The 12,191-nt window shown below is 36.4% G+C and overlaps 2 protein-coding genes across 5 annotated transcripts; both read right to left on the bottom strand.

Moving 5' to 3' along the window:
• Window positions 1-74: 74 nt before the first annotated feature.
• si:dkey-23n7.10 (SPRY domain-containing SOCS box protein 3) lies at window positions 75-2,226 on the bottom strand. 3 transcript variants are annotated; one of them, XM_067402229.1, is made up of 5 exons: window positions 2,086-2,226; window positions 1,579-1,745; window positions 1,176-1,307; window positions 691-881; window positions 75-588 (listed from the first exon to the last, which is right to left on the bottom strand). In XM_067402229.1, the coding sequence occupies exons 2-5, from the start codon at window positions 1,736-1,738 to the stop codon at window positions 385-387; spliced, it is 687 nt and encodes a 228-aa protein (XP_067258330.1). In that variant the 5' UTR covers window positions 1,739-1,745; window positions 2,086-2,226; the 3' UTR covers window positions 75-384. The 3 variants fall into 3 exon arrangements, with proteins under 3 accessions (XP_067258330.1, XP_067258332.1, XP_067258333.1); XM_067402231.1 differs by having other exon boundaries at window positions 1,579-1,645; window positions 2,086-2,204; XM_067402232.1 differs by lacking the exon at window positions 1,176-1,307.
• A 249-nt stretch (window positions 2,227-2,475) lies between these two features.
• On the bottom strand, window positions 2,476-12,106 carry atg13 (ATG13 autophagy related 13 homolog (S. cerevisiae)). 2 transcript variants are annotated; one of them, XM_067402225.1, is made up of 18 exons: window positions 11,934-12,106; window positions 10,306-10,386; window positions 10,118-10,198; window positions 9,902-10,021; window positions 9,724-9,770; window positions 9,480-9,620; window positions 8,863-8,903; window positions 8,666-8,762; window positions 8,458-8,556; window positions 8,007-8,100; window positions 6,967-7,065; window positions 6,495-6,590; window positions 6,171-6,310; window positions 5,993-6,080; window positions 4,741-4,818; window positions 4,511-4,624; window positions 3,655-3,783; window positions 2,476-3,315 (listed from the first exon to the last, which is right to left on the bottom strand). In XM_067402225.1, exons 2-18 carry the CDS (start codon window positions 10,372-10,374, stop codon window positions 3,238-3,240), a joined length of 1,611 nt encoding a protein of 536 aa, XP_067258326.1. In that variant the 5' UTR covers window positions 10,375-10,386; window positions 11,934-12,106; the 3' UTR covers window positions 2,476-3,237. The 2 variants fall into 2 exon arrangements, with proteins under 2 accessions (XP_067258326.1, XP_067258327.1); XM_067402226.1 differs by lacking the exon at window positions 6,967-7,065 and having other exon boundaries at window positions 2,477-3,315.
• Window positions 12,107-12,191: the final 85 nt, after the last annotated feature.

Genomic DNA, 12,191 nt, shown 5'->3' with positions numbered 1-12,191 from the left:
GTGAGCAAATAATAATAATAAAAAAAACCATAAAGACAGAAAAAAGCAAGCATTTAATTGCCTTTTACATATTTTGTCAAAGTAATAGGCCTAACTTCCCTGGGAGTATAGTAAACTGATAATAAATACATTTAAATACAGTTATATAACACAATAACCATCTAGATTCTAGAAAGTACAGAAATGTCATATAAGATAAGAATACAGATACAGAAAGACATTGATTATACATTTTAAATAATTCCATATGATTATATATTTCAATGTAATTATTAAAAAAACTATTTTTTGAGGTAGGCTGCATATAAAATGAATCTTGTACTGGGCAGAATTGTGTTGTTATCTGAGTTGTTCTACATGAATCAGAAACAGGTCATGCCCTGCTTATAAATGTGCATGTGAGTGTATTTGACAGAGCAGAGATGTGGGTAATGGTAATTTGTGTGCGTGTCTACAGTGTGATAGGGACTGTGTGATGATGTGTATGCACTGTTCCTGTAGGGAGGAGATTCTCTGGCTTCTCAAACCCAGCTGAAGCTCAGTTTCAGGGGCAGTAGAGCTCACCAGAGGAAACAGAGCCTTGCTGACCTGCAAAGAACAAAAAGTTCCAGACACAGTTTTAAGTACCTACATGTAACCCCTACATCCAGTACTAACACATGCTCCGTGCAGCGATGTTTCTCTCTTTACCTGCTCAAGGCCAGTGAAGGCCACCCCAAGGTTCACTCCATTTCGGAAGAACGTCAGCGTTCCGGCGCTCAAGTCCAGCAGAATTCCAATGACTGTATTTCTTTCATAAAAAGGCTCTGTGTATTTTTGACTCCTTCCATTATGCCAGATGAAGCCTTTGTATGAAAGACCCCAACTTTCACTGTCGAAGCCTTTGAAGAAAGAATCAGGACAATCATAATGAAAAGAAGAGATTCAAAGAAAATAATTGTGTTCTTTTATATGGTGTGCTTGTTTCCTCCCTTGTTGATCTGAGGCGTTGATGGGACAAAATTCCTGTTTGATAATTAGATGATGTAATTCAATTAAATCAACCTGAGAGAATCAACATGTGCTGCTCCCTATTTGTTATTTAGATCCTATCGAATGATTTTGGCTGTAATTGTCTCCCTGAAATTTTTGGTGAACGACGTGGGCATTTCTAAAAGAAACATGACTGTACTCACCTATTAGGTTAATGTACCTTTGGTCCCCTGTATGAAGCAGTGCATTTTGGGTACCAACCCCCACCATCACAGAGCTTCCATATGGAGGCTCAAGGAACTCAATCTCCCAGTAATGCTCACCATAAGTGAAACCTTATGCAGAAATATGTGTTATTCTTAAGTAATGAAGTGCTTATTCTACATTTAGCAAATTCAGTTATCCGCAAAACAACTCCAGGATACTCTACTACTCTAGAGCATTATAAAAACCTTATTAAAACTATCACTCACTGTTCAACGTATTATTACTTGGACGTTTATATACTAGGTATAACCCTGATTACATGTAACATTGCACTTTAATAGGATAACACTTGAGAACAACAAAAAACAGCAAAGGGCGCTATTCACTCAGGAGTCTCACCTTTGCTGCCTCTGACCCCTGCGGTACCCTGACTGTCCAGCATAGGGCCGACATGAAAATACACGGCCTGTCGGCATAGAGACAGATGAGCATCAGGAGATTTACTGTCCGGATCCCATTCCCAACTCTCCCAAGTGTGACCTCTAAACAAGCGCAACATTTGTTCTCTACAACACAAAACATACACATCATTCACCATGCAGCAAGGGAAAAAACCCGCCTCCAAAAGTCCATTACCAAAATAAAAAATAATTTGCTCTCATTATAATATTTATAAGTTAAATATACTGTACGTAATACTTATAGGTTATTACATTAAGACGACTGACTATACCATGTCGAGTAATCTAGCCTATTTCTTGACATGGAGACCTAACTTAGACGGGTGAGCACGCCGTACACAGCACGTAGGCTACTACTATAAAAATATAATGTAGTACGTGATTTACCAAGTGCATGTTTACTAAGTTACCTAACCCGAAGTAATGAAAAGTTACTAAAACTTACTTAGGTGTTTGAAATCCGAAGGAAGGAAGAACGAAGACTGCACAGTCTCTTTTACATAAGGGTTTTCAGTCAACTGGACGATAGAAAAACATTTCACAACTGCTGTCAAAACAACACTGGATTTATCCTAATATGGATTTAGGCGTGGTTGTGCTATCGCGCTCATGAATTTTAACATAGCCACTGCTGACGTTCATTGATAGCCTTCCAGTTACGCACCCTAATACATATTCATAAGCCAAACCTTCGCTATCCTATTGGGCGGACGTCGAGCTCACATATATATTCATTAGCTAATGGAACGCCAAAGATTGCCTCAAGGAGACGCACAGGTTTTTTTTTTTTTTTTTTTGTCCAGTTCAGGATATAGGAGAGAGAGAAAAAACAGACTGTGTGAAATAAATCAGTTTATTACACAACATTTACATGCCATATTAACAAAGTGAGGGGGAGAAAGAAGACACTTAAAATAATTAAAGAAGGTCCAGCTCCTGACTTGCCAACATAAGCTTTAGAAAAAGAAAAGAAACACTGCTTACCATCCAAAGACCTGACAAGTAGTAATGATAAACTGTTCCTAATTAAAGAAAGGATGAAAAGTTATGGTAAAATGCATTTACAGGAAGCAGGTAAGCAGACAGACTCACAATTCACTGTTGTCAATGTTCACTGTAGTGTCGTTCATGTGTAAGCCTCTAAAACAAAACTGGACATTTGCTCAGATTTTCTTTCACATTGATGTTGTAAAGACTTCAGATAGTGTCACTGGTACAGTGACAGAAATGTGTGTCCGTGACTATTCAGTGTGCTGGATGTGTTGTCATGATGAGCAAAATAAAAATAAAGGCTGGTACAGGTTTATACATTCATTACAGTGAGCATTACTTACACAGTTCTGCTATCTTAATAAATATAAGGGTAGGAGAATTAATGTTGCTCTTCCTTTAACAGATGCTGTCACCAACCCAGTGGATTCATCTTATGCTGTATCTCAGTTCACTTTTTCCTTGATGATTCTCTTCATTGACCATTGCAAATGGTAAAATTGACATAAAACATGGTTAATGAAGACATCCAATGAAAGATGCCTCAGTGAAGGAAGCAGGATGAGTAAAGAGGTTGTGAAGGATGCAATCTCTGTTCTGTTCTGTTCTATTGTAGGGTGTCCACAAACGCATCAAACTCGTCAATGTTCTTCTCATAAATGGCCAGTTTCTCTGGAAGAGAGTCCTGCAAAAATACGTTCACCAAACATTTAACTACAAACACATCTCAATGTTACAGATATTAAAACATGAGTATAATGAATCAGTCACCCTACACATAAATAATACTTTCAATTATATAATAGTTCTTAATTTTTTCTATCCACACAATTACATTTTTACATTAGCATTTTAACAGCAAGCCTGGTTTGGTGCTTAAAAATCCCTTTAATGTAATCATACCTATATGAACACTCTGTCTCTATTCTATGTATATTCTCTTGCTTTAAAGGTCATCCTGTCCCATTTAGACTGCAAAAATGTTCAGTATGTGCCATGACGTGAATATTTGTTTGTTTCTCACCAAGTCTTCAGCCATAGACTGAGCGCTGACATCGATGGACAGGCTTGCGAGTTGAGGAGGGTTTTGAAACTCTCTATAGAAAGTGCCCAGATCCATTGGTAGAAGGTCATCCTTAGAGAACGCTGGTTTCTGTTTGGCACACGTAAACACAGAACTGGCATTTAAACACATTTTGAACCATATCTGCCTATTATATTATACTTCTTAGAAGGTTTGACTAAATAAGATAATCAATACTTGCTTGTTTACACAATTGGTTTCGTAGTCCAATTCTCATGTCCTAGCTGCCCACACTAAACAAGACAGTCTTTTTTCGTTTTCTCTCTCTAACATTTGTAGTGATTTTTAGCTCAATACTAGAGCTCTGTCATGCATAAACAGACTTAAAAAGTAACATGATCAAGCAGCTTTGGGCCTTTCTGAGGCAACATCAACTAGCTTCAAAGACGTTCATTTGGTATGGGATACTGCATCATTTAACACTGTATTTATGAAATAAAAATAAAGACGAGTAAAGTCTTCTTTAGATTTATTAAACATCAATCTGGAGCTTTCTCTCAGGTCAGAGTCTAAGCTTCTTTTCAGATGAATAATTGACTTGTCTGGATCTCTAGATGCTCTGCCAAGGGCTTGATAAACTTCCTTCTGCTGTCAAACCTCTCAAATGAGTAATCAAAAACAATAAAATGCCTACCAGTATCCATTTCTCTAATGATTCTGACCAGTCCACCATTCACTCAATGTTTTGCTAAAACTGTGCCTTTCAATGTGCCTTGCTCGCTGTAATTTAGTTCTCAATATCTGTAGAGGAAAGTAGATCTTGATAATTTTCTTTATTATGTGATGGTGCACCTACAAAGTCAACCATGACAAAGTCGTCATGTGGCTGTCCCCCGCTGTGGCTCGAGCTGTTTGAGTGCAGGCTGCCTTGCAAAGGAGATGAAGGGGCCGGAGATGGAGGAGGGTGCACCTGCAAACAGAGAAAAACACGAGGAGACATGAGGTGCAGCTGCACGCTAAAGATATGTAGTGGGTTCGCTTAATCTGCATTATATAATAAGTATGGGTGTTTTTTGGTTTCAATACCATTGGGTCGTTCTCCTCCAGGTCATAGACTCTTGGAGCGAACGCAGCAAAAGGAAGATCCAGACTGTTTGTCGTCACCTGGAGTAACACATGTTCACAAAAACATTGCCTTTTTAAGGTCTGGCATGGGCTTGCCCCAACTTCGTTAAATTAATTTATAAAAAAAAGTGGACATATTGTGGCACTGGTACTAGGTCTATCATTAGAGGAATTTGCGAGGTGCCATAAATGCGAACAACTTTTGGACAAAAAGTATTGTCTGTAATAGGGAGTAATTATTGGAATAGCTTACCGTGGTCAGTAAGACAGTGTTCTACATATTACACTTTTATAGATCACCTTAAATAAGTGGCTTACGTAGAACCAGATGTGTAAACATTTTTAAATAATGTATTTTAAATAATGTGTTTGGGCTACGTGTCCTTGTCTGTACCTGCCTAGGGACTACGGATGTAAATTAGGAATGTTGCTATAATCCAGCTTGTTTACATTTTGTATTTTATACTTAACATGCATTATCCCTATCAAAGAAATAAACAAATTAAAATGTTTAACTCCCACTGAACATGAAAATGACTTTGTTCTTTGTGTATGCTGCACTTATCAGTAACATTTTATATACTATATACTTATTATATACATTATTAGCAAGTCTTGGCTTATGAATATTGAAAAAAAAAGAATACTTTTATTCAGTAAGGTTAAATTAAATTGACTGCCATTTTTAATGTTACAAATGATTTGTATTTCAAATAAATTATGTTCTTCAGAACTTTCTATTCATCAAAGTATTCTGGGAAAAAAAAAGTATCACAGTTTCCACAAAAATATTTAGACAGCACAAATGTTTTCAACATTGATAATGATAATAAATGTTTCTTGAGCATCAAATCAGCATATCAGAATGATTTCTGAAGGATCGTGTGACTTAAGGAGTAATGATGCTGAAAATTCAGCTTTGCCATCACAGGAATAAATTGCATTTTAAAATATATTTAAATAGAAAACAGTTATTTTAAATTGTAATTTTTTTATTAAATTCAGCCTTGGTGAGCATAAGAGACTTCTTTCAAAAACAATAAATTACCTCACAGACCCTAATATTTTGAACGGTAATTCTTTGCTTAACAAATCAGTAGTTCATGTAAAAAGAAAAGGAAATTATATGACAACATACAAACAATTTCAATATACATTAACTATTGATGTAATGTTTGTTCTGAAAGTTATTATAAATTATAAGTATTCTAACCTGAGTGGTGGCTTTGTTGACGAAAGCTCCAACTTTCCTGGTAAAGGTTGTCTCTAAAGCATCAGAGGGGGACACAGTCTTCACCTCGCTACCACAAACACACACACATGAAATCAATTTACTGAATTGACCAATTTAAAAAAAATCAGTATTAAACAGAATCTCTTCACACTCTTACCTGCTACAGGATGTGGGTGGTGCCAGCTGAGGGGACTGCCCAGTGGGGCATGATGGGATACGACCATGCTCAGCTGCAGTGCCGTGATTAGGTTGAGCCGGCACCTGCGGGACTCCACCTTCTTTACCCGGCACGACCATCTGATTAGGTAGAGAAACACACACATGGCCACCTCGGTCAGGGCACAATGACACACAAACATACACACACACAATTCTGAAGACAGGTGCAAGTAATTCCCAGCAGCTGGTCAACATCAGAGAGGATGAAAGGCATGAAGTTAGGACACAGAGGGTGGGGCCTCTGCATGTGTGTGGGCCGTACCTGGTGAGGATGTGCAGCAGCAGTACAAGCCGAAGGATGGCACATATCCACAGTTCCCAGGGCAGGAGTCTGATATGACAGACGAGAGCTGTACAACTGAGAGACAGAGTGAGATTCATGTCACAATAGGAGTCAAATATCAGATTAAGAGCCCTTTTAAACTCTGGTCCTGTATAAACCTCACTGCAGAGCAGAGAGCAGAAGGGATCAGAGAAGTGGTCAGAGCAAACACAATAATGCTTCAAATAAAACAGCAGGCAGGTGAGCTCAAGGAGAAAGCAGCAGCGATTGCAGAGTTCAAACAATCTTTTGGGTGGGTATTACTGTATAACTCTCTTAATTAAAAGAGGTTATGAAAGGTAAGCAGTGGGAGTATAGATTACTGGGCCAGGCCACACACACACTTTGTAATTAATCTACCAGCTGCATGCGTGTACACACACTTACACACACACACACACACTGGACTCACTTGCTGTGAGATGCCAAGCCCCACGAGGGGAACCTTCAGTGTGGCCATCAGAGCCGGCTTAGGTGTCTTAAAATGTGCCTTACTTACAGTACACACACACTACATGCACACAGAAAGAAAGAAAGAAAGAAAGAGAGAAAGGAAGAAAAACAAGGGCAACAGAAATGAAAGCACTACCACAGAAAGAGATAATGGGGAGAGATTGAATCTAATGCCATGGCCACACGAATGGCCCGTACTGACTTTCTAAATATTAGTCTTCTGCACCCTGTAATACTACATAGTATAGCAAGAGCAGTGTTATTTTACTATTATTAATATATAGTAGTATACTATTATAATACTATACTATTATATTATAATACTATACTATTTTAATATGTATGAATATTTTGAAATAGCTTTTATTTTTATACTTTCAATTTTCATTTCAATTTTAGTTTACATTTATAGTAATTTTATGTTTTTGTCTTTTTATAAGATATTTAAAATTTTTTATTTCACTTTAATTTAATTTTAATTTGTTTTAGTAATTTTATTACTCCAACTTATTTCAGATAGTTTATAAGGGGAAAAAAATAATTAAAATTTGTTTTAAGTTTAAGTATTTAATTTAAGTATCAATTGAAGTATTAAGTATTAACTATTTAATACTTATGTTACTAGTTAACTCAAGTTACTAGTTTTAGTTAACAATAACAACATGAATAAAGACACCAGTCTAACCAAACACAGTGGAAAATAATGAAGAAGAAAAAATATTTAAGAATAGAGAGGATTTTTACTACACAGCAGTCTCAGATCATCTTCATGACTAGAAGAATACAAAAAAATCATAATCATATATATGGAATGAGACCTGTTCATCAGGGAACTACTGAAGACTCATGAATGAAAACAGCTTTTCCATTAAGAGAGTTTAACAGTTAATCTTAATGACAAGCTGCACTGCACCTGTATTGAGGCTTGACCTGTACAAGGTTGGTGGTAAAGGGTTACTTTTGATGGGACAGATTAGTAGGTGATAGTGACAGCATTACCTGTGATGGTGGGGAGGTGGAAAAGGATGTGGTGCACACCTCCTGAGAGTCTTCTATTCCTGCATAAGTCCCTCCCTCATCTTCTCCAGGTGCTCTAAGAGAGAGAAATGAGAGAAGAGGCGGTATGAGACCAGAGGTTAAGGAGCAGAGTTATACCACCATATCATCAATGTTGTAAACAGTTGTGCGGCTTGGTATTTTAGTGGAATCATTTTTTTTTTTTTTTTTAGAATTCTTTGATTAATAGAAAGTTAAAAAGAAGAGCATTTATATGAAATAGAATTTTTTTGAAACATTCTAAAAGTTTTAACTGTCACTTTTAATCAATTTAATGTGTCCTTGCTGAATAAAAGTATTAATTTCTTTCAAAAGAATAATTAAAACTAAATCTTAGTGACCACAAACGTTTGAACGGTAGTGTATCTATACTGTGACTATGATTTTTACGCACCTGTAACTGCAAGGATGCATGTGTGCCATATTAGTGAAGGGACGCTCCACAAAATGATCAATGATGATACCCATGATGGGGCCTGTCCTCTCAAACTGCCTGTGAGAAAGCACAAAGAGAACATTTTGCACAAATCCACTACAAAACTACAATAACCAGAATGCCCAATCCTTTAAATGTATTGCATGCAGGAAGCTGTAATGTATACCTTGATGACATGAGGGCCAAATTAGTGCGATATGCACATGACAAAGTGATGGTGCCTATGGGAGTCCCTACAACACCCACTCGCACTGACTGGAACCCTGCAGAGAGACATGAAGAATATGAACAAATACACAGCTCTCTAGAGAACATCTACATGTCCCTTATTAGTATTTTGATGTGAGCTCCTCACAGTATTACCTTCCCCGAGACCCGTCAGCTGGACATCTCCAAAATAGATCCTATAAAAGAGATATTAAGATTAAGATAATGTCAAATCAATTCAATTCATTTATTTATATAGTGCTTTTTACAATACAGATTGTTTCCAAGCTACTTCACAGTAATAAACAAGAAAATAACAGTATTACTGTTGCAAAGTTTTTTAATTATTAAACAAATTTCAGTTGTAAAGCAACTCTAAAAAGACAAGTGGCATTATTCAGCTGAATTTAGTTCAATACTGATTACATTTAGTTCAACAGTGTGAATGTTGCAACATTCATTAGTTACGAAACAAAATCAGTTCACATATAAAGCATTATTCAGCTCAAATCAGTTACTGTTGATTCAGTTTAGTTCTATAAGACTGCAAAGTTCATCAAGCTTAATTCAGCTATAAGCAGCTCCACAGACAGCAATAGTGTCATTTATTCAGCTAAAGTCATTTCAGTGTTGATTCAATTCAGTTCAATATCAGTGTCAAGAACTGTATCAAGTTCTGATTGTTCACATGGTGTCACTGGATGAAATCATGTATTAGGTATTATGGGGCTTTGAGGAGCATAGCAGAAATAGCATAGCAGTGTGTTGAGTACCTGTAGAGTATGACATAATCATGGCCTTGTTTACGTGAAAGCTTGTAAGCAGGTGTCACCCTTGTGATGGCCAGTAAAGACTTGAGCAGCAGAGACAGCCGATTATAAACTGTATAGGACACTTTAATGTCCTTGTCACATCTGGAAAAAAAATGCAAACCCTAGTTATGTCATGGTATATGTTTATAATGTACCAATATCTATCTACACAGAGCAGTTGACAGCAGTATCTGAGTATGCTTACTTTTCATTCATTTCCAAACACCATGTCTCTAGCTCCATGGAGTCTCCCTGCATGGGTAAACACAACTCATTAATATTCAAGTAAAAATCTCTTTAAGTTAGGCTGTTTAAACATTTTGTTACATGTTTTGTCAAGATACTGTTATTATATAGACAGTGAACTAAAAGAAAGACTAGACCTCTGAGGTTTTGAGGGAGATCTCCACACACATGGATCGGCCGATGCCAGGCAGCTGTCCAGCAAGAGCTTTTTTTGCCTCATGAGTCACCTCAGGGATGTCTTTTATTGCCAGATTAAACTGAGAGAGAATATAAAGACACACACAGACACAGAGAGTTTATGATAGTTCATGATGTAAAGAAAACAGGGCCCTTTGTACAAGGAGCATCCTTACCCAGTCCGAACCTGTCGGTGATGAAGATGAGCAAGTGCTGATTTTCTCTCCAAGTCGGGCTTGAACTATAACCTGCACCGTCTGAAAGACACACAGGTAAAGCAAAGGACATCATCACCCTGTCGACTGGGATACCAGATTTCATGGATGCAACAAAACCTTAGTATTGTTTTGTTTAAAGCAATCACCTTCAAGGCAAAGAATTTGATGAATTTATCCAAGTCTTTCTTGTCCTGTAGGCTCAGATCACTATCCATTGTCGCATAAGCCTAAGGCATACAAACGAAGGACAGTTTTTTCAGTGAACAGTGGAAAAGCTGATATACTTTACAAATAGTAGCATAATAATTGAAAAGGTATATAATACAGATAATTAAAAGTCAGGTCATTTAGACTTGGGTAAAGTTGGTTTTATATTTGCACATTTGGACATCCGTATTCAATAGCCTTGTTAATCACATTACCTTGGACATTCAGTGGACAAGTAAATATGCCATCAAAACAATACTTGCCTATTTTGATCGACTGTTAAAAATGATGTAAGTTGTAACAATCGTTGGTTGTCAATATCATGTTGCTGCTTAAAATTCGCAAACATCAATTTATTGCACATTTATTGGAAAGTCTGAATTTATCAGACGTCCGAATGTGCAAATATAAAACCAACTTTACCGAAGTGTCATTTAGTAGGATAGCCACCTTAAGAACAATGTAAATTTATTTTTAAAATTGTAAAATATTTTATAATCATAACATATGTAAACTTTAACAGAATGTAAAATACCATTTTTATTAATATAATTTTCTCTTTACATTTTCATTAATATAAAATAGTAAATCATCTATTCTATTTAAAATTGTATTTTGACAATTTAGTTGAACATTTGAATAACTGATGACAGACAAAGCAGAATCCCAGAAAAAGACACTCAAATTTATTCTACTACTTATATACAGGCACATGAACACATTTTTATTTTCCCATATTTTAATTGAAGGCGTGTCAGTAACAACACTGAATTCAAACTGAATTATTTCACTGTTATCCTATAGGTTTTATGAATAGTGAATATGTCTGAAATGTACATCTCTAACTCATGGAATTATAGATTAAACACTGTATAATGTTATTACATTATTATACTATTTAATAATAATAATTTACAATAATAATGCCACTAGTGCCTTCTATGCCAATTCTGAGAGCAGAATTATATTTTCACTTTAAAGTAAAAACAGTATTTCTTTTGCTTCACAAAATCTAAAAACATCCACAAATCCCTCATTAACAAAGACATGAAACTTTGATATTCAATACCTTCCAGAGACATAAAATTAGATCAGTTAACCTCAAAACTGTTCCGACTGATTAATTGTTGATATTTATTTGACATGACAAAATGAAGAAGAGCATAGCCGTTTATCAAATGTGTTAAGTTGGGATTTTGTGCCATGTATGGTCAAAAGAAAAAAATATGGCGGTGGTGTGTCATCTTTTACGCCATCCTACCTTAATAATAAACGAATTCACTGACGTCTTAGTGTCATTACTACTGTCACGTCTCCATGACAGCTCGCCTCTAAGCATTTAAACATGTTCTCAATAGAAAACAATAACAACATCAACACTCGTCTCTTCAAAAACACCTTTATAATATTCAATGTCAACTGACATTGAGTTCATCCGAGTAGAGGTTTGAAGACAGCAGACTCGCCATTTGTTTCTGACAGCCAAACATCTAAAGTTGTTTATAATCATCTGTATGTCTGTGCAGTCAATGCTAACACCTTTAGCAAAACACGCGCACATACTTACAGCTCATCACAGAGTGGAGATTCAACTGTTAACACGTAGAGTATACACCGTGGCTGATTGTGGGAAATGATAAAATACAGCCTAAACGATCCTGTACTTTCAATTAATCACATCGCAGCACCACAACATCACACACTGACGGGCGCCCCATTTCTGTTTATTTTGCTTGTTTGGCTAGGTCAGGAATGACGTGTAGCCTGTACCGATTCAACGACACCACTTTCGTTAGTTAGTGAAACGTGGTTAAATAAATTGATG

The sequence above is a fragment of the Chanodichthys erythropterus genome, chromosome 11 (assembly GCF_024489055.1).
Source record: "Chanodichthys erythropterus isolate Z2021 chromosome 11, ASM2448905v1, whole genome shotgun sequence".
NCBI lineage: Eukaryota > Metazoa > Chordata > Actinopteri > Cypriniformes > Xenocyprididae > Chanodichthys > Chanodichthys erythropterus.
Note: the sequence above shows the minus strand (reverse complement) of the source record. Positions and strands in the feature narration are given on the sequence as shown.